Source organism: Psammomys obesus, unplaced genomic scaffold (assembly GCF_907164565.1).
Source record: "Psammomys obesus unplaced genomic scaffold, mPsaObe1.curated_primary_1811, whole genome shotgun sequence".
Classification (NCBI taxonomy): domain Eukaryota; kingdom Metazoa; phylum Chordata; class Mammalia; order Rodentia; family Muridae; genus Psammomys; species Psammomys obesus.
This window is the reverse complement of record NW_026596039.1, coordinates 17,606,894-17,627,802: the sequence shown is the minus strand read 5'-3', so window position 1 is coordinate 17,627,802 and position 20,909 is coordinate 17,606,894. Positions and strand designations below refer to the sequence as shown.

Sequence of the window (20,909 nt, the reverse complement as noted above, 5' to 3'; positions counted from 1 at the left end):
GTGTGTGTGTGTGTGTGTGTGTGTGTGTGTGTGTGTGTGTGTGTGTGTTGAATGTTTCTGATTCTCTCTTGCTTTGGAATTTTGCTTTTCATAACATTTAGAGTACATAGCAGTTTTTAACCAGTTTTTTTTTTTTTAACTAGTTCTTCCTACCAAATTCCTATACTTTACCAATTGATTCTTTGAGGCAAAAATTATCCTGAAGGAACAGTTTGTTATTCTTAAGGAACCATTAGGTTCTGGGCTTTGAGGTGAAGTTGGGGTTGAGCCCAGTTTTGCGTTTGTAGACATGGTCCTGTGTCTCTTGACACACCACACACACAAGGACTTCTGTTTGCTTCATTTCATTCACATGTTCTGCAGGGTGTCATAGCTCTGGATTTCCATATAGACAAACTGACAACAGAGCAATTTCATCTCCCAGTTTTAAACACATCTGTTTAGTTTTAACATTGCCACTTTCCAGAGGCAGGTCTTGATGAAAAAGAGGGAAGTGAATAGTTTTGTTTTAGGATTCTGGCTCATCTTATTTTTCTCTCATAGAGGAGTTGAGCTAACCACCCCCCCCCAAACAAAAACAAAAACACCAGCCTTGGTTTGTAAACCTCAAGACAGCAATGTTGTGTAAGAATGAAATTTCTATTTTTTTTAAAGCACTGCGAAAGTTTTCAAATTATTTATTTATTTATTTATTTATTTATTTATTTATTTATTTATTTATTTATTATAATTTATTCACTTTGTATCCTGGCTGCAGCCCCTCCCTGGTCTCCTCCCAGTCTTACTCTCTCTCCCTCTTCTTCCCCTATGCCCCTCCCCTAGTCCACTGTTAGGGGAGGTCCTCCTCCCTTTCTATCTAGCCAGGCTGCATCATCTTCCTCTGTGGAAGAATGAAATTTCTTACTTGAACACATTCATATTTGTTTAGATAGACTGAAAGGACAGAATTAGTGTCATACTTTTGAAACTCATGGAAGTAGCCCAGTTTGTAGAGGAACAGTTCAGTTAACATAAAAGCACTAGCCTGCCTAAAGTTTTAAACTTCTGTGACTTAATTTAACACATGGGCAAATTAAAAGAATGGGTTTTTTTGTTTTGTTTTAAACCTCAGCCTTTCTCCTAAAGTTCCCTTCTTTGTAAAAAGGATAGTTTTTGTTTTTGTTTTTTTAGTATACTGCCCTGCCACAAATCATCCTTATAGGCACAGATTCTCTCAGCAGTGACTGATCAGCAGCTTCCAAGTTCCACATTGCTCTGTCCTGCTGCTGCACCCTCTGACAGCCCTCCTCCCCTTCTGCCCTCCCTCCTCTCCTCCTTTGCAGCTGCTTTGTTGGCAAAGTCCTGATCCAATTCCATCACTGCCCACAAACAGAGGATTTAACCAAGCTCACCTTTTAATTTCCTGTAACTTTTCTAATAATTAATTTCTACATTAAAAATCAGAGTGACGGGCCAGAGAGATGGCTAAGTGGGTAAGAGCACTGACTGCCCTTCCAGAGATCCTGAGTTCAATTCCCAGCACCCACATGGTGCCTCACTGTCATCTCATGTGGTTTCATGCCCTCTTCTGGCATGCAGGTGTACATGCAGATAAAGCACTCATATACATTAAATAAATCTTTTTTTTAAAACAACAACCTCAGATGATTATAAAGTCCCCATCACTAGTAGAACCTGCCTAAGCTCCTCCCTGCAACTGACTGTGCAAATTGCTGCTTACCTTGTTTGCTTAGCTTTTTCGGGACTCATTAAGACAGATACCTAAAATTGTTCAGGTGTTTTCAGCCACTGTTTTATGTATACACATATATTTTTGTTTGTTTAGGACAGGTTTCTCTGTGCCGCCCTGGCTGTTCTGGACTCACTTTGTAGACCAGGCTGGCCTCAAACTCAGAAAGATCCACCTGCCTCTGCCTCCCTGAGTGCTGGGATTACAGGTGTGTGCCGCTGTCACTGGCTCCTACTTTATATTTTCAAATGTCATTTATAAGAGACAGCACTCCTGTTTCTACTGTCCTGTCACAGTGAGTCCAGCATCCACTTGATGTGTCTAGCTGCGCCATCACTTCCTACTGATGCTGAAGAGTAGACACTTTTATGTCCTCTCCTGTGAGAATTGCCTGTTTGAATGGTCTGTAGCAAGGGCTGAATCGTCCATCCATCATCTTTCAGACAGTAAGCAGTGTTTACGGGTGGGATCTCCTGCTTTGCCTTCCATTGGGGTCCATCTAGTTTTGGCTTGTTTTTCTACCTTCTTGCACTTAGTTTCAGACAGGTGCCTCACTCTAGTCAGGGAGGGACAGCCCAAGACATTTCACTTGGCCTATTCCCAGGCATGCTAATTGTGAGTCTCATAGAAATCTCTTGGGCTAAAAACTCATCGTTTTATTTCTGAAATACAAGTGGTTCCTCAGTGCCCTGTACTTCATATTAATTTTTGAGTGTGTGTTATGCTCTCGTTACATTTTTGATTCCGGTTTATCTAGGCCAGAAGAGCTTTACTCACTGGCTAGGCTTGGTGACACAAGCCATTAGTGCAGTATGCTGAAATAGAAGCTGAAAAAGAAAAACTGAATTAATTTTAAGGGATTTACTTTTAATCATGTTTATGTGTGTGCATGTGGATGCTGTTCCCTGTGGAAACCAGAAGTGAGTACTGAATCGCCCAGAACAGGAATAGACGTTACGGGCAGTTTTTGAGCTGCCCAGCGTGGATGCCGGGAACCAAATTCATGTCATCCTCTGGAAGTGCAGCCCACACTTTTAACTGCTGAGCATCTCTCTAGTGATGAATTCATTTTTGAACAGTATTTGTTTTTTTTTAATTTTAAGTTGGGGAGCAGGGGTGTGAAGTCCAGGGCCTGCAGAGTCCAGAGGAGGAGGATGGTTCCCTTGGATATGTGGATGCCGGGTCCTGAGCTTGGGTACATGGAAAGCAGTATGTGCAGCCTTCTCTTCAGCTACCACCATCTCCCAAGTTCATTTTAATTAAAACTTTTTGTTTTATTTTTGAGACATTTGCCATAATTTTCATTCAGCCCCCTACCCTCTGTTTGAGGCATGTTTTCACTGTAGCCCTTATATACCTTGAACTAGACCAGGCAGGCCTTGAACTCATAGAAACCTGCCTGCCTCGACCTCCTTGGGTCCTGGGCTTAGCGTGTGCCACCACACCTGCACCCGCCCCCCCAGCCTTTTAAGAAACAACTCTAAAGGACTGTTCTTGCGTAAACTTTGCTTCGTGAAAGCAATAGGCACAGTTTGGCTAATTTGTGTTTAAGGTTTCTTCTACTTCAGTTTGAAGACTGAAGTATTTGCTTTAGCAAAGTATGTTACTGTTTGTGTATGTTTGTGAATATGTAACATATGTGGTTGAGAAAATGTTTTAATAAGAGCATATTATAGAGTCTACATACTTCCAAACTGTTAAGCCTCATCTTTTTTTCTCATACCCCAAAAGCGATTATGTATGTGAATTTCAACAGGCCTGGTAGCTCTTAGTATAGCATTTGTTTTAATGGTAAACTAGTAATTGTGACTTACAGTCTGTCCAGGAGGTGCTGGCCCTCAGAATCCAGCAAACTGAATTAGTTTCCAAATTGTCTTTGAATACTGAACTGAAAACTGTGAGTGTGGACTGGACTGATGAGAAAACACATACAAGCCAACTACAGCTGGCTGTCCTTTACGTAGAGGTGGAGGTTACAGTGAGGTTTACTCTGTAACCTTTGATACTTGCTGTGCCAGGCACTGTTGGAGCTGAGGCAAATGGTGGTGCAGGGCTGAAAGCTAAACAGGCACAATTTGTGCCCAGGAGGTATATTAAGAAATGCAGTCTGAATGTGAGGCCAGCCCAGTCTACAGAGGGAGTTCCAGGAGAGCCAGGCTACACAGAGAGACCCTGTCTCTAACCCCACCTCAAAAAAGTTACATTGCAGCAATTGTAGAAAATGCCATTTGTGTTTGCTCAGGGTAATGTGTGAATGGCGAAGGGCGACTAGTTAAGGATGACTTCCGTGAGGCATGGTGATGCTCTCCTTAGCTGCATCTGAGCTGGTGAGGCAGCGGCAGAGGCGTAAAGCGCTGATGCGTGGATCAGCTTTATATTTCTGAAGTATGTGAGGGTGATGACGTCTGCAGAATGACAAAGCGGAGACAAGCCAGGTTAGCTCACTAAAATTTTCATAGTCCTCATTTGATTCAAGTTAGGCCTTGCCTTATTCATATTTTTAACAACAATAACTCATAAAGAACATATTTGGGTGCAAGGGGAGAGTCAGAGATTAAGGTGAAAGGCCTCCCAGGTGACATTGAGGTACAGAAAAGAGAAGCTGAAGAACCCATGATGAGAGTGAGGACATCAGCAGCTGGGGAAAAGTGAAAAACCTAGCAGTGGAGAAGAGATGATGTAAAAAAAAAATATCTCCTTTATTCTCACTTTTAATTATTCTTAATTGGTGTATTCCGTTATAAAGAACAGAATACACAATAAGAGTGGTGGGCCAGGCAGTAACTACAGTACTACCTGAAGTTTCTTCCCATTAATAAAAATTGTTAGGGGCTGGAGAGATGGCTTAGTGGTTAAGAGCACTGACTGCTCCTCCTGAGGACCTGGGTTCAGTTGCTATATAGCAGCTCACAACTCTCTGTAACTCCAGAATCTGACACCCTCACATAAATGTACATGCAGGCAAAACATCAATACACAGAAAATTAAGTAAAGTTATTTTTTAAAAAATCACGAGTTAGCCAGGCGGTGGTGACCATGCCTTCAATCCCAGCTCTTGGGAGGCATTGGCAGGTGGATCTCAGTTCAAGGCCAGTCTGGTCTGTAGAGAAAGTATTAGGACAGCCAGGGCTACACATAGAAACCCTGTCAAACAAAAAGTAAGAGAGAGAGAGAGAGAGAGCGCACACATATACCCACAGGTTTATAAATCAGGTCACTGGAGTATTGTTTTTCCGACAGTGATTGTGATAATGTGTTGTAAATAGATCTATGGTGTACAGGCCTACTGAACCTCATAGCCTTCAGAACTGAACTGAGTTTTCAGGTTCGGAGGATTGAATGGTCGTTAATGTTAACTCTGGAAGCTGTGTGCTAGCTCAAACATTTATATGTTTTAAAATTTCAAAGATGAAGTAATCACAGTGTGTGAATGCTCTGTGAATTCTGCTCCTTAGAACAGTTTAGCATTAGCCTGGCACTGTCTGTATGCAGGTAGCTGTCAGCACAGAGCTGGGACCCAATGCTGACAAAACCAAAAGTATTGAAGAATGCATAAAGTGCCCCTGGAGGAGGGGCCTGGAGCTGGAATAAGGCTTTCTGCACCCATCTTCCCCTTAAGTGGTCCAGCACCCATGACCCCAGTGTCAAGACTCCCACTTGTTCAAAGGTTTTTTAATAGTAAGTCTGGAATGTTTTAATTTTACTGATTTAAGAGTGATGGGAACTCTCATTAAATTATAACCTGGGGTTGAAGACAAGCTCATTTGGTAGAGTGTATAACATAAGCCAAGCCCTGGGTTAGGGCCCAGCACCACCTAAGCTGAGGGGATGGTGCCCACCACAGTCCCAGCGCTTGAAAGTGGAGGCAGGAAGAACGGAAGAAATTCAAGGTTGGCTGGGATACACAAGACACATTCGGAGAGGAAAACTAACCTAAGCAAGAGTAGGAGAACTGCAGCGGTGGGCCTCAGACCAGCATCCTCGCCTTGCTCTTCCAGGGGGCAGCTGGCATTCTCTGCTACGTGGGAGCCTATGTGTTCATCACTTACGACGACTACGACCACTTCTTTGAGGACGTGTACACGCTCTTCCCTGCCGTGGTGATCATAGCTGTGGGAGCCTTGCTGTTCATTATTGGCCTCATCGGCTGCTGCGCTACAATCCGGGAGAGTCGCTGTGGACTGGCCACGGTGAGTTCATGCCCGCTGCCGCGTGCCCGCCTGGGGGGCTGTCTTACCTGTCCTCTTCCTTGAGAGGGAAGTTCTGTGCCTTAGACGTCTAGAGGTTGTCCCATAGAAATGATTTTAACCTCTGATGGTGTTTCTTCACAGTTCGTCTTCATCCTGCTCGTGGTTTTTGTCACAGAAGTTGTGGTGGTGGTTTTGGGATACGTGTACAGAGCAAAGGTACGTTGTCCACGGGAACTTTCACAGTGCTTTGAAAGCTGGCTCAAGCTAGTCAGGTAAAGTGAAAGAGATTCATCTGACCAGAGTCAGCATTTTCATTTGGCTTATTTCGGTGAAGCTACTGCTTTAAAATACCTAGAGTTAATTGACTTTTTTCTTTTTTGGTTTTTCAAAACAGGGTTTTTTTGGGTAGTCTTGGCTGTCCTGGACTTGCTTTGTAGACCAGACTAGGCTCAAACTTACATCAATCCGCCTGCCTCTGCCTCCTGAGTGCTGAGATTAAAGGCGTTTATTTATACAAGTTCTTTTCTCAATATAGCTGAGTACAAATTCTTTTTTTTTTTTTTTTTTTTTTTTTTTTTTTTGGTAGACATTTGATATCTACATATGGGGCATCTGGCCAATCACACTTGCTTTGTCTCTTTTGAGCGACTTGTGCTAGCTTCTTTTGCATCATCAACCTGAAGGCTGTCAGCCTGAGTGATTTACTAGATCTCAACTGTTTGCTGCCAGCTTGAATCCGAGTGGAGCAGGACGTCTCTTTTTCTTCCTTCTGGCAACTTGCAAACATGCTATTTAGGAATTTTTAGTTGCAACCTTGACTGTTACTTTGAGCAGTATTTTTAATGGATGAACTCTTTCGATTCAGGTGGAGAATGAGGTTGATCGAAGCATTCAGAAAGTGTATAAGACCTACAATGGGACCAACTCTGACGCTGCCAGCCGTGCTATTGACTATGTACAGAGACAGGTGAGCTTCCTCAGAGGCTGTTCACACCCCAGCCCACAGAAGCTGGCTCTTTTTATGTGATTGTGGGCCATGTGGACCTTCACAGACGTAATGAGCCTCCATTAGCCATAAGAAAGCATGTGCCTGCCACCCTGCCTCCTGTGTGTTGCTTTTTGCCGTCTTGTTTCAGTTGTTTGTTTGTTTTTTTTTTTCTTAAAGTAAATCACACATATTCCAAACAGAACTTCTTCAGCATGTACCCATTGGAAATGATACTTAACTCAGCTGGCTATTTAACGTGAGGTTTGAGGGGCTGAAAGATGGCTCCCTGCTTAGCAGCATGTACTGTTTTGCCAAGGACCTGAGTTTGGTTCCCTGCAGCACGTTGCCTGGTTTCCAGCCTCCTGTAACTCCTGTAACTTAAATTCTAGGGCATGCCACATGGCTTCCATAGTTGCCTGCACCTGCATGCCCATAGCCACAACATTTAAAATAGTAAAGTCTGTTTCTCTCTCTCCTCCCTCTCTCTCTCTCTTTCTCTGCTCTCAGATTTCCTTAATGAGAAACTACCTCTTTTAGGCTGCGTACTTTTTGTGTATAGATCCTAGAAGTCAGCCATATTTAAATTGAGATGAAAATGCAGTTTTTCAGTCACACTAAACACATTTTTTTGTTTGTTTTGGTTTTTTGAGACGGGTTTCTCTGTATAGCCTTGTCTGTCCTGGACTCACTTTATGGACAGGGTGGGCCTTGAACTCACAGAGATCCACCTGCCTGTGTCTCCCGAGTACTGGGATTACAGGCGTGTGCCACCAGGCCTGGCTTAGTAACCACATTTTAAGTGCTCAGCCCATCCTCATGTTGCTAGTGGCTGCATGCTGGATTGTACAGATGTTGTGTGTCCCTCACTGTGGAAGGCTCTGCTGTGTCACTGATCTGGAGTAGCTTGCTAAAGCTCAGTAGTGCAGAGCTCAACACAGACACCTGCGTTACCTAAGGAATCTCTCTCTTACCCAGTTGCACTGTTGTGGAATTCATAACTATTCAGACTGGGAAAATACAGATTGGTTCAAAGAAACGAAAAACCAGAGTGTTCCTCTTAGCTGCTGCAGAGAGACTGCCAAAAGCTGTAATGGCAGCCTGGCCAACCCCTCCGACCTCTATGCTGAGGTGAGTTTAAACTATTTTCCTCTAGTTAATCACTGCCGCAGGACTTTTTTTTTTTTTTTAACTTAGCTTTAATGGCATTTTAATGTGTTGTTGTTTGTTTTAATTAGGTATCTATAAGTTGCTTTAATCATTAGTTGTTTTCATTTCCATTGTGTGAGTAGTAATTGGTGCAGCTTTCTCTTTAAAAACAAGTCTAATAAGGCTGTGTGTTACAGGGATGTGAGGCTCTGGTTGTGAAGAAGCTACAAGAAATTCTGATGCATGTTATCTGGGCAGCGTTGGCCTTTGCAGCTATTCAGGTGAGCAGGGCTAGCCAAGGAGCTGTTATCAGAGGGCGCTTGTCTTCTGTCAGCCCTGAGGGTTTAGTTACTAAGCAGAGAGAATCTTCATATACCAGCCACCAATTTCCAAAATCTTGCCTCTGGACTAGACCCAGCATGGTTTAAAGAAACCAGTGGTCTCTATGGGGAGGGTAACTAGAGGGGACTCCTTGCTTTAGTTTCATCTATTGATTAGCGAGGACACCATTAAAAAAAAAAAAAAAACAAACTTATGCCATGGGGCATTCCTGGAAGGTATTTTCACAGAACTCCACTGACCTTTTAAAAACACTGCTGTACTTTAGTTTGAAAATGGAAAGCTTTCACTTCAGCTTTTTGTATACTGTGTCACTTTCTACTTCTTGTTTTTCTGTTCTTGAGTTTTGTTTTTGCTTTTTAAATTTATTTTTGCTGTACTGGAAAAACCGAGGATCCCATGTGTGCCAGGCAAGTGCACTCAAACTGAGCTACAAGTTTCAAATCCTTATTAGTAATTTTTAAAATTATCTTTATCTTGCTTTACTTTATATGCGTGAGTATTTTTCTTGTGTGGGTGTCTGGGCACCATGTGTGTGCCTGGTACCAGTGGAAATCAGAAGAAGGTATTGGCCCCTAGGACTGGAGGTACAGATGGTTGAGAGCCACTATGTGAGTGCTAAGAATTGAATTTGGGCTCTCTGGAAGTGCATTCAGTGCTCTTAACCACTGAGCTCCCCCCCCACTTGTTATTTTTAAACACTTTTATTTATTTTGAGGTAGCCACATGATGAATAACTAGGCTGGCTGTAGGCACTAGTTTTAAATTATTTTTTTATTTGGGTTTCCTCATGCCTCTACCTCTCTTCTACTAACCCCCAACAGTAAGTAGAAGAGAAAGGAGGTTAGAAGGACAGGGGACATAGACCTCTTCAGACTTAGTTCTGGCTGGTTGTGGTCCTCGGGTCTTTGGGAAATCCGTCTCAGTCCTCAGGGTATCTAGCAGAACAGCAGACCAGCAGATGCAGCAGCAGCCTTCTTCCTTCTCACAGAGGCTTTCTTCCCTCCCGCTGGGCTCTGCTATTTATACCCTCTCAGAGTCCTCAGGGTTAAACTAACGGCAGCTGGCAACGACCACGTCCCTCTCCAAGGCAATTATCAGCTGTGGCTAAACTGAGGCAGTCCCTGTATCCCCTAGTTGGGGTTAAAACAAAAACATTTGTACATAACTGAGTTTTGAAAGAAACCAAAACTTCCACTACAGCTGTCTCCAAACTTCTGGGTGTAAGTAGTCTCCTCTCTCAGCGTCTCTGACATCACAGGTGCAACGTGGTGTACCTGATTGCTTGAATCAGTTCACAAACATTAAGACCTTTCATACTAGTCTCTTCTAAAAGGAACAATTTTATTGCTTTATAGAAAAGATCTTCCAGTAAAAATTGAGGCTCTAGCCCTTTCTATATTTGTGGACTTAGTTGTTTCAGACATACTATCATGCAAAAAAGAAGCCATTGACATCACTTGGCACATACAGAAATGTGCTGTGCCATTGCTGGGAGCTAAGGGGAGTCTAATTGAGGATAGCCAGCTAGTTCTAAAGCTTTTCTTGTCAGATATATTCTGAAGGTTTTTGTTCGTTGGTTTGTTTTTTGTTTTTGAGACAGGGTTTCTCTTTGTAGCCCTTGCTGTCTGGAACTCACTTTGTAGACCAGGCTGGCCTTGAATTCAGAGAGATCTACATGCCTCTGCCTCCCAAGTGCTGGGATTAGAGGTGTGTGCCACCATACCCTGCTTCTGGGTTTTTTTGTTTTGTTTTGTTTTTTTAAGCTTTTAGTTCTTAAAATAGGTTTCTAGCCTCACATGTATTTTATGACACCTTTTAATTGTTATATAAAGAAGCATAATTGCTACTTTAAATGTAAGGTGTTTGATTTTCCTGCTTTTTGCATATTTGAGCAAAAGCTACTATATTTACTGGAAAGTGCCTTTAAAGTGGCAAAGGGTGATTGTTTATTTTGCTGGTATCCAAACAGTAGTGAAATGATTCATTAAAAAGCCTAGCTTCATATTTGCTATGGTCTGCCATCCCAAGCATTTACTTTGTGGCTTAGCATAGCAGTAATTTAGCAGGGATGTATTCCACATTTTCATTGTGTATGCAAATACTCATTTAGCTAAAAACAATGAAATGGGAGAACAGCAGTCTACCCAAGTAGGACTGTGTTCTGTGCTTTCTTGGTAACTTTGTTTGATGACAAAGCTGTATATGTTACAGTGCAGCAAAAGCTTTGGGATTATGTAGGGCTTGGCCTCAGGAAACACACACCTGTGTGTATGGACGACTGATGGAAGGTATTTCTCTAGCCATGTCCAGGTGTAAGTAGTAGCTTGTAAAGATATATGATTTTATTTGTTTTTCAGAGTAGCAAGGCTAAGTCAGGAATTCTGAGCTTTCGAAGATTCAAAACCTAGTGGTTTGGAAAATGAAAAAACTTGTGCTGCAAGCAAAACAATAGATTTTCCCCAATATATTTTCTTTAAGAGTGTCTGTAGATATTCTGAGGCTTCAGTGTTCAAAATGTAGTGTTCTGCGTGTGGAAAACTGGAATAATGACAGAGGTGACTCAGTAGCATTTATATTTGTAACATGACGTGGAAGTTTTGTACTACAAAAGAATACGTCGAGATTCTCCAGTCTTTTCCCTTTGTTTTGCCACAAAAACCAGGAAAAGAGTAAGAATAATATGACCACCACACAGGTAGTGGAAAACTGAAGTCTGAACTTCGATTCCATTAGTATTTTGTTTCCAGTTATAAATCAAAGAGTTGGAGTTTTCAGAACAGATTTATAGGGTTTTGTTTGTTTGTTTTGTTTTGTTTTTGTTTTTTTAAACCCTGACTAATTGGCCCTCTAGCTGGGTAGAATACAGATAGAAAATGGTACAGTTGAATAGTGGTTGCAGCAGAGACCAGATTTCTTGGTTTAGAAAGCCTAAAATATTTTCTATGTCCCTTTAAGAAAACATTTACTAACCCTTGCTCTAGCCTAGTTAAATTATTCAGGTTTGTGTAGTATCAAAAAGAAAGAGAATTCTGAAAAAGAAAATTCTTGCTGTTCTCATGCCTATAATCCTGCCACTCTGAAAGACAGAGGCAGGTGGATTTCTGTGAATTCAAGGCCAGCCTGGTCTACAAAGTGAGTCCAGGACAGCCTACATAGACTACACAGAGAAGCCCTGTCTGGAAAAACTGAAAACCAAAACCCAAACAACAACAAAAAAGTAAAAGAAAACCATAGCTAATTATGATAACAGCATTTTAAATAGAAGTTTAACATTTTTCTTTCCTTTTTTGCCTCTAAAGTCATGGTTTTTAAAAAAAGATGTATTGATTTATTTATTATCTATACAATGTTCTGTTTGCATGCACACCCTGTGTACCAGAAGGGGGCACCAGATATAGATGGTCGTGAGCCACTGGGTGGTTGCTGGGAATTGAACTCGGGTCCTCTGGAAGAGCAGCCAATGCTTTAACCTCTGAGCCATCTCTCCAGCCCCTACAATCGTGTTTTAAAAAGGCAATGCTTTTTTTAAAAAAACAAAGTTGTATTGTCATTGGTGCCTCTTATCACGGTTCTTGAGAAAACAAACAAACAAACAAACAAACAAAACCCAAGCCCGTGTGGATTTTGAATATGGAGCAGACCTATCCTGTAAGCAAGATTAGGTTTTAAATATATGAGAACAGCACAAAACGGCAGAGCCGCATGTTCCTTCTCAAGGGTGTCTTCTATATGCCACTTGGAGTTTTGGGAGTTTTCCATGGTTTTATTTTAAAAACTGATGGCTTATGATTGTACCACATTTTCACATCTTCTGAAAACATTTGTTCTCAGTTTGCTGATGTAGTCCTGCCTCACTGTTTGTTTTTATTTATGGCAGGATGTATGGCGTCTGTTTTGTAGTTATAAATTTTTAAAAGGTCTTTTGAAAAAATAAAAGGACCTCAAAAACAAAAACATTTTTCTTATATTTCTTGTCAGCTTATTAATCAGCATAATGTTATACTTCTTTGCAAGTGGGGAGTCAGTGACGCCTGGGTTCGGAGGACCCAGCCATGATTCTCAGCACCCACACGTCAGCACACAGCTGTCTGTACCTTCAGTTTCAGGGAACTGTGTGCCCTCATCTGGCATCCACGGTCACCAGGCATACACATGGTACACTGGAATTACAGGTGGGCTGCTGCGCCTTCCCGGCATTTGGGCCTGTGGGATCTGGCCGTCTGAGCCTTGGCTTTGCTTGCATTGCCCTCTTAAGCTCCCCTCCCCCCGCACTCTTTGTAGAGGCATCTCATTTCTCTCAGTTTCATGAATTGAAGTTGTTTTGCATGCATTCATGTCTGTGCTTGTTGGATCCCCTCACTGGGGTTACAGATGGTTGTGAGTCACTGTACGGGATGCTGGGAACCAAACCCGGTCCTGTGCAGGGGCCAGACTCATTCTCTCTGCAAGAGTAATGAGTGCACTTCACCACTGAGCTGTCTCTCTAGCCCCAATAGTATTAAAACAAGCAAAACCAAGGGATTTCAGTACCACAGCATTCCCTCTTACTTTTTGAAACTTTCCTCACCACAGTTCAAAATGAAGTATAAAGAGAGTCAGACAGTTTGTCTGTTGTTCCTCAAAAACAGATGGTTATCTTTAGTTTACCTTGTTTCATGACTATATAGTCTCTGTTTTAGGGGAATACTTTGTTATAAAAATGCAAGTGTTGGTGTTCTCTGTTCTGCATGTCATAGTCTATTTATAGCTAAGTGTGTGGCTGTAAAACTGAAGGTTGGGAGTATATGAGTGAGTTTTGATAAACACTTAGCCCTATCTCTCAAAGGAGGGTGCTTCCAGTACAAGGATTTAATTTTGAATGAAAATACCTACTTTCCCTTTCCACTTTCACTAAGTAGAATTATCATAGAACAACTTATTTGGCAGTTGGTTTTTTATACAGTAAGCATGTTTTTATGTGGCTATTCCTTCTTTTCTCTCTTTCTCTCTCTTTCCTTCCTTCCTTTCTTTCTCTTTCTCTTTCTTTCTCTCTCTCTCTTTCTTTCTTTCCTTTTTTTTGTTTTTTTTTTAAGATTTTATATTTGGTGTTTTACTTGGCCTAGGTAAAGATTGCTTCCCATGACCTGACTATTACAAAGGGACATTTTCATTTTAAGGAGTATTCAAGCTATAATGTTTCGTAATACTTCCAAGTCTTGTGAATTTTCAGTAATCACTGCAGTGTTAATACAACATAGCATTGTAAAGTAGTTCTGTAATACTTAATGATGAGAATAAGACCTTTATGGGTAGAGCTTAATGTTGTTAAATGGACTCATTTCCAATCAGTAGGGTTTTGTTATGCCTTTTAAGTTGCTTTAAAGTCAGTACAAGTTGACTTAAGTGAAACAGAAGAGGAAAGAAATGAGATTTATTTCGACCTTGTTTTGAGGCTGTGACACGCAGCGGAAGTGAGCCAGCTGAGATGAAGTGAGTAAGGTGGGTAGGATAGGAAGGGAGAGCTTTTTTCCTCCTGTCAAGTCTGTGATTTTAGTATTTTTATTGCTTAGTTTAATACTGCCTGAAAACATAAGTGTTTGGTTTTATAGCTATTCTAAAGAATGCTTTGATGTGTAATGAACAGAAATGTATTTCTCTAAGAATTGATAGTAGATGTATCTAGAATTAGATTTAGCAAATGTTCAACAACCTCTGCTTCTAAAGTCTGTATGATGCTGTAGACCAGCAGTCACGTGTTAAGTACTAATATAACGGTGCTGATGGAGCTGAGCAGCAGCCTCCCAGCTTGAATGTGTACAATAGCGGCCGATGGGATGCAGAATTAGCATGTGGCTCTAAATGCAGGAGAGTTCAGATTGGGAACAACCATATTCTCTGTATGTGTCTCATACTTCCAACTTCCAGGGACATTTGCTAAAATCAGATTGCCCCTGTATGTACAGAGACCATGCCTTTTAAAAAATTAACTTTATATCCCAGCTGCAGTTTCCCTCCCTGCTCTTCCCCCAGCTCTTCCCCTCCACCATTCCCCTATCCACTCCTCCTTTTTTCTTCAGAGAAGTAGAGGCCGCCCATGGATACCAGCCGGCCCTGATCTATCAAGTTTAGTGAGACTAGGTGCATCTTCTCCTGTTAAGGCTAGATGAGGCAGCCAGGAGGGGGAAGGGTCCCAAAGACTGGCAACAGAGTCAGAGATAGCCCCTGCTCCCACTGTTAGGAGTACCACATGAAGACCAAGCTCCTCAATGGTAACATATGTGCAGAGGGCCTAGGGCAGTGCCCTGCGGGCTCCCTGGTTGGTGGCTCAGGCTCTATGAGCCCCTGTGGACTCAGGATAGTTTCTGAGTGTTTTCTTGTGGTGTCCTTGACCCTTCTAGCTCCTACAAGCCTTCCTCTCCCTCTTCCAAAGGATTCCCCAAGACCTACCCAATTTGGCTGTGGTCTCTGCATCTGTTTCCATCAGTTGCTGGTTGAAGGCTCTCTGATGACAATTATTCTAGGCTCCTGTCTGCAAATATAGCACAATATCATTAGCAGTGTCAGGGATGGGCTCTTTCTCATGGCGTGGGTCTCGGGCTGGGCCAGTCACTGGTGGCCACTCTCTCAATTTCTGTTCCATCCTTACCCTTGCACATCTTGTAGGCAGGGCAAATTGTGGATCGAAGGTTCTGTGGCCCAATACCCCAATTAGAAGTCTTGCCTGGTTACTGGAGGTGACTGGTTCAGGCTCCATATCCGCTATTACTAGGAGTTATCCTCATAGATTTTGGGGAGTTTCCATTACCCTAGGTTTCTAGATCATCCCAAAGATGCCTTCCCCCACCCCCTGTCCATTCCAGTTGTTTCCCTAGTGTTCTCTTTCCTCCCCCCACCTGATTCCTCTTGTTCCTATCTCCACTCCCACCCCCCATCCATTCCCCTCCCCGCTCCATCCACAATGTCTATTCTGTTTCTCCTTCCCAGGGATATTCATGCGTCCTGCCTTGAGCCGTCCTTGTTGCTTAGCTTTAAGTCTGTGGATTGTAGTGTGGTTTTTTTTATAGCTAAATATCCACTTATGAGTACGTACCATGTTTGTCTTTCTGGGTCTGAGTTACCTCATTCAGGATCTTTTCTAGTTCCATTCTGCAAATGTCATGATGTCGTTGTTTTTAATAGCTGAGTAATACTCTGTTGTGTAAATATACCACATTTTCTTGTCCCTTTGAGGGACATGTAGGTTGTTTCCAGTTTCTGGCTATTATGAATAAAGCTGCTATGAACATAGTTGACCAAGTGTCCTTGTGGTAATGGGGAGCATCCTTTGGGTATATGCACAGGGTGTATGCTCGGTCTTGAGGTAGATCGATTCCCAATTTTTTGAGAAACTGCTGTATTGATTTCCAAAGTGGCTGAACAAGATTGTACTCCCTCCAGTGATGGAGGAGTGCTCCCTTGCTTCACATTTCTGCTAGCATGTGCTGTCCTTCAGTTTTTTATCTTAGCCATTCTGATGGGTGTAAGCTGGAATCTTAGACTCTGATCGCTAAGGGTGCTAAACATTTCTTCAAGTGCTTCTTGACCATTTAAGATTCCTCTGTTGAGAATTCTCTGTTTAGATCTGTGCCCCATTTTTAGATTGGATCATTTGGCTTGTTGTCTAGTTTCTTGAGTTTTTTATATTCATAGCTGCCATTTTGCAGAAGTTTTGGGCCAGAATATGGAACCCAGGGCATGGGGGACAGTTTAGGGCTGTTGTTGTGCTTTAAGGGGAATTGGCAGACTGGGGTCCCTGGTGTTCCGAGAAAGCAGCAGGAGTTGTGGACGAGTCCTCTGCCTTTTAAAATCCAATAACTTAGGCCCTTCACTGTCTGTGGGGTCTTGGAACAGCAAACATTAGTTACTATTTGTATGTTGTGAGAGATTGGGTGGAGAATTTTGGAATCACTTGTCTTTAATACTTTAGTTTAATCCTTTTGTTTGGCAATGTAACATGCCTCTATCTCAATATGCTACTCCAGAAGGACTTACTGAAATGGAAATTATGAAAGAGCAGTGGCCCTTGAGAAGCATTATGTCAACAGAATCAAAAGTAGTAGATAATATGCAGAAGCCTTCAAAATACATTTTTTGACAGTAAGGCTGGCTTTCCACTACTATGAGTTGTTTTTGGGTTCTTAATGAAGCCTTTGTCTCCAAATCCAGATGCCTAAAAAGAGACCATCAAGCAGGTTTCTTTAGATTTGTGCTGTCTAGCTTGGAAGCCACAGCCATATGTTTAATTGAAGTCAAACGTTTAAAATGCAACTCAGTGGCCCTGGCTGTATTTCAAGTGCTCAGTAGCCACATGTGCGCAGACACTGGCCATTTCCTTCACTGTAGAAATGCTTTGGGGAGCGCCACAGTGTCTTTTTACTGGAGAATCTCAATAAAGTAGCCTTTATTGAGATTCCAGCATCACAGAGGTCCTGGATATAAACAGGACGCTGACACGGTACTTAGTTTCTTCTGTTAGGCATAGTGTGTTCGTAAGAAATTTCCTCTTTCACTGTTGTTACTGCTTTCTGACAATTTGGGCTCCTTAAAACTTGAAATAACTTCATTGCCAATAAAGAAATACACTTGCCAAGGGGTTGTCAGCCGTTTCATATTGTTTTCTTCTTGCAGCTGTTGGGCATGCTGTGCGCATGCATCGTGTTGTGCAGACGGAGTAGAGATCCTGCCTATGAGCTGCTCATCACTGGTGGAACCTACGCATAGCAGAAGCGCAAAGCCTGAGTTAATTTTTAGTATCCTTGTTCTGATTTGGAGGGTGAATTGAGCGGGCCTGCAGGAGTTGGCGCCTGAGTTCATCTAGTCAAAGCACACGTACACTGGTGTTGGACAGCAGGTTGGCATTTCATGTACCCACTGACTTACCTACCCACCTGTGGCTTCCTTACCCTTGTTCTAGCTGACTGTCCATGCCCTTAATCTCAGATCCATTTACAAGCTTCATAGTGTGGTGGAGCTAGAGGAGGGTGTGGGCCTGCTTCTGTTGCCTCTGAGGAGTGATGGGACAATGTAGTATCACGGGGTCATCGTCTTCACAACGAGAACTTTTGGCCAAAGGTTTTGGGGGTGTGAGGGAGGACTCCAGCTGTCTGGTGCCCCTCACCAGTGTCCATTTAAAGAATATATACTGTAGTACAATAACATAGCAATTGTACAAAATGGCTAAAATAGATTTTAGAATCATACAGTGTATGTCTTTGTTCATCTTCAAAATCAGAGACTGATCTTTGAAACTAGTGGTTTTTAATCAAAGCTTTATAGGCAGACTATAATGTATGCACTACTGTTTTAAAGCAATTAGCTTGAGTGTGTTTCTGTGTGATTGAACCCATTCATCATAAGTCTTAAACTCGTTAGAGATAATGTACCCATGTAGACTAGCAAAATAGTATGTAGCTGTGATCCCAATTGTAAATAGAAAAATTTAATTCAATAAACTCTGTATCAGCCCTCACCGTGTAGTTTTTAATTATTTGGGGATATTTCAGTTCCAGAGCAGCAGTATAATGTTTCAAATGCTGCTTTTGACTGCAGTTCATCATGGTTTGCATGGGTTTTCAGTATATGCTGCCAGATTCTAAAGGCTGTGGTATTCAACAAACCACAGGTGCTTTCTAGAGTGTTTTAGAACAACTGCAGTGTGCAAAGGCCTAGGGATGCTGTGCAACACACAGGGATGCTGGCCTTATCCCAACGACTTTCTGAAATCCCAGCATAGGAAACGTGCAGGAGCAGGTAATTTCCATCAGTGCAGTGATAGTGCAAAAGAAAGGGGCCCAAAGGAGGCACCAGAGAGATCAGGGCATTGTGTTATACAGAGGGTTTAGTGGTGTCAGTTCTATGGGCTGGGGAAAATGCTCAAGCCTAGAAGCAAGGGTCTGGGGAGGACGCGCAGGACATACAGTTGCTTCTGCCAGGGCTTAAGACACAGGAAAAATGGCTTATTTGACAAAGACCCTCTCTGGTCTTACAGGACTTGTGCAAGCCTGAATGTACTGCTGATGGCAGTAGGCCAGGCCTGGGTGGCCCCGGTAGCAATTCAGAGCCTGGGTTGGAGGGAATGTGATGAGGCTTCCATTAGGGTGATGCAGTAAACTATTTGGGAGTAGCAGAAAACAGGAAATATAGTTTACAGTGACTCCATGTGAACACAGGAGAGAGAGGTCTCTAAAGATGAATCTCAAGATTTCTGGCTCAGTCAGCTGGGGAGCTGGCCAGTCACAGAAATAGAGGAGAGGGCCGAGTTTACGGTCAGCATGGAACCTTTTAATTTTGAGCTGCTGAATATCATTAAGTCCTTCTGAAATGGAGCGTGCAAAGAGGAGGCATTGAACCTAAATCCTAGGGAAGCAGCACAGGCTTCCTCAAGTTCAGAGCTACCAGAATTCGTGATTTGTTCCTGACCTGTGCCTCTCCCTCTGCCTGTTGAGAATGGGCAGGGATACTTGTGACCTTTCACCTCAGCCTCCTTCCCCAACACAGTCATCACAGCTGTTGCTAACGACCATGCTACAGCTCTCCAGTCATAGGTTGGGACTGAGCCCAGCGATATGTACTTAGCAACATTAGTTGCTCCTTCTCTGCATGAGCCAACTAATTTTAGAGTAGAAAACGGCTTTGATGTGTGCCAGTTGGTACCCCACTCCTTGAACTTGTCCAAGGAGTAGATTCCACAGTCCTTTGACGCTCACACTCAACTGCATGCCTGTGAGACAGCATCATCTTTGCACTCTGCCAGGCAGACCCAGAAGAGCCATGTTAATGGGGGAGCTGGGAGCCAGGAATCACTGGGTGGTGCATTCTTGCCCCTGCTAACTTTACATGTGATTTTTTTTCTTGGCTTGAGAACCACTAGCAGGGTAATCTCTGCTGGCCAGAGCCCTACAGATTAAACTTCTGCCTGCTTAACACCCGCAGTCTTCATGTCCCACGTGTGGCGCAGGAGCTGCCGGTGAAGAGTGAGTTCTCCTGGGGTCTAGTATTTCTCACCTATCTGCACAATGGAAGCACTTGGTGGAATCTAGAGCGACAGAGGCCAGGCCCTAAGCTGTTGAAGTTGGCTAGGTGTTTCCACGGCTTGCTATAGTTGGGAACCACTCTTGCGTCCTATTGCCTCGAAATTTTTATTTGGCAATTATTTAAAGGCTACAGAACGTTGCAAAAATAAAAATTGAAAAGCCTGGTTATCCTTTACCCAGGTGTGCCTGTTCACCTTTGCCCTATGTAATGGGTCATTTTTGTCCTTAAATGCCCTTAAATGTCTCTCCACAAACGCCATGGCCTCAAGTATTTCAGCAGGTGTTCCCCAAAATAGTGTCTGACAATCACAGTACAGTTGCCAAGTTCTGTGCCTTTATCACTGATGACATAATCTGCCACTCAGAGCAGTTGGCCTCATGATGTTCTCTGCAGTGTTGGTCCCCTCTGAAGGTCCCGAGCCTGTTGGGATCGGCGTTTTACTTAGCTGTCATGTCTGACCAGGAGTAATTGCATGGTTTTCTCAAGTGTCGTTGGCCTTAGAGAAGACTGCAGTCCTCCGTTAAATGGCGCTGCTCAGGGTGAGCTTACCTGATGCTTCTTCCTCCTGAGGAGGCTTTTGAATCCCAGGCTCAGCCAGGACCTCACACAAGGAGGGCATAATGTCCATGTCTCCACAGCCCACTGCCCGTGAAGCTCACTGTGAGCTGCTGGTCTGGTAAGGAGATGGTATGTGCAGGAACATTTAAACTGTTTGCTCTGTAAGGGTGGCTTACTGGAAGGAAGAAGAAGAGAACTCTGAAGCAGCCCTGTAAAAATGAGTACTACCCTCAAGACCCTGTGAGGAGGAGGCCTGGGGAGCCATGGTCCTCCTGCTGCTGCTACTGAGTTGACAAAGCTTTTGCCTTAACAAAAAAAATTAACAGAAGCTTATTGGTACCTTTAAAAAATGTAATAAGTTTATAAAGAACAGTGTTCCCCAAGCAAGAGAGATCCGTCTGTCCAAAGAACAGGAACAGAAGCAGCATGGGCACGAGCTTCCACTTTGGTTTTGTTTGCTCTTACATGAACTTTGTTCTCTAAGAATGTCCCTGTCCTCCCATGGCATAACATGGTATCTTAAGCTGGCCTGGAGATCTGCCAGGTACTTGTGCTAGCATCGTGGTTGTCTCAGAACGTGGTTAACCGCTGTTCCCAGTGGTGGATTGTCCAGCTTTGCTGTGGTGAGAGTCACACATGGCTTCTCAGCAAGAGTGTGTTCTAAGAAACGTGATTCTGAGAGCCGCGTTAATTTCATTGTGCAAGCGCAAGTGGTTGGGCAAGTAGGTTCACACATGAAGCTTCTGCTGGTGTTGCACGGTGCAGGAGACAAGTCTTGACTAAACTCACTACACAGCCCTGGCTGCCCTCAGACTTGCATGAGCCTCCCTCCTTCCTGAGAGCTGGGTTACAGGTTTATGCCACCAGTCCTGGCCGCTTGCTTTAACAAATGAAGGCGTACGGA

At 43.1% G+C, this 20,909-nt stretch overlaps 1 protein-coding gene across 1 annotated transcript in view; it reads left to right on the top strand.

Annotated features, from left to right (window-relative positions):
* Window positions 1-17,882, top strand: part of Tspan3 (tetraspanin 3) — a 25,678-nt gene extending 7,796 nt beyond the window's left edge. The window contains exons 2-7 of the mRNA XM_055622339.1: window positions 5,728-5,919; window positions 6,061-6,135; window positions 6,785-6,886; window positions 7,883-8,035; window positions 8,251-8,334; window positions 17,042-17,882. Coding sequence (XP_055478314.1) covers window positions 5,728-5,919; window positions 6,061-6,135; window positions 6,785-6,886; window positions 7,883-8,035; window positions 8,251-8,334; window positions 17,042-17,134 — 699 coding nt within the window. The 3' untranslated portion in view covers window positions 17,135-17,882. The remainder of the gene's footprint in view (window positions 1-5,727; window positions 5,920-6,060; window positions 6,136-6,784; window positions 6,887-7,882; window positions 8,036-8,250; window positions 8,335-17,041) is intronic.
* The last annotated feature ends 3,027 nt before the right edge of the window (window positions 17,883-20,909 follow it).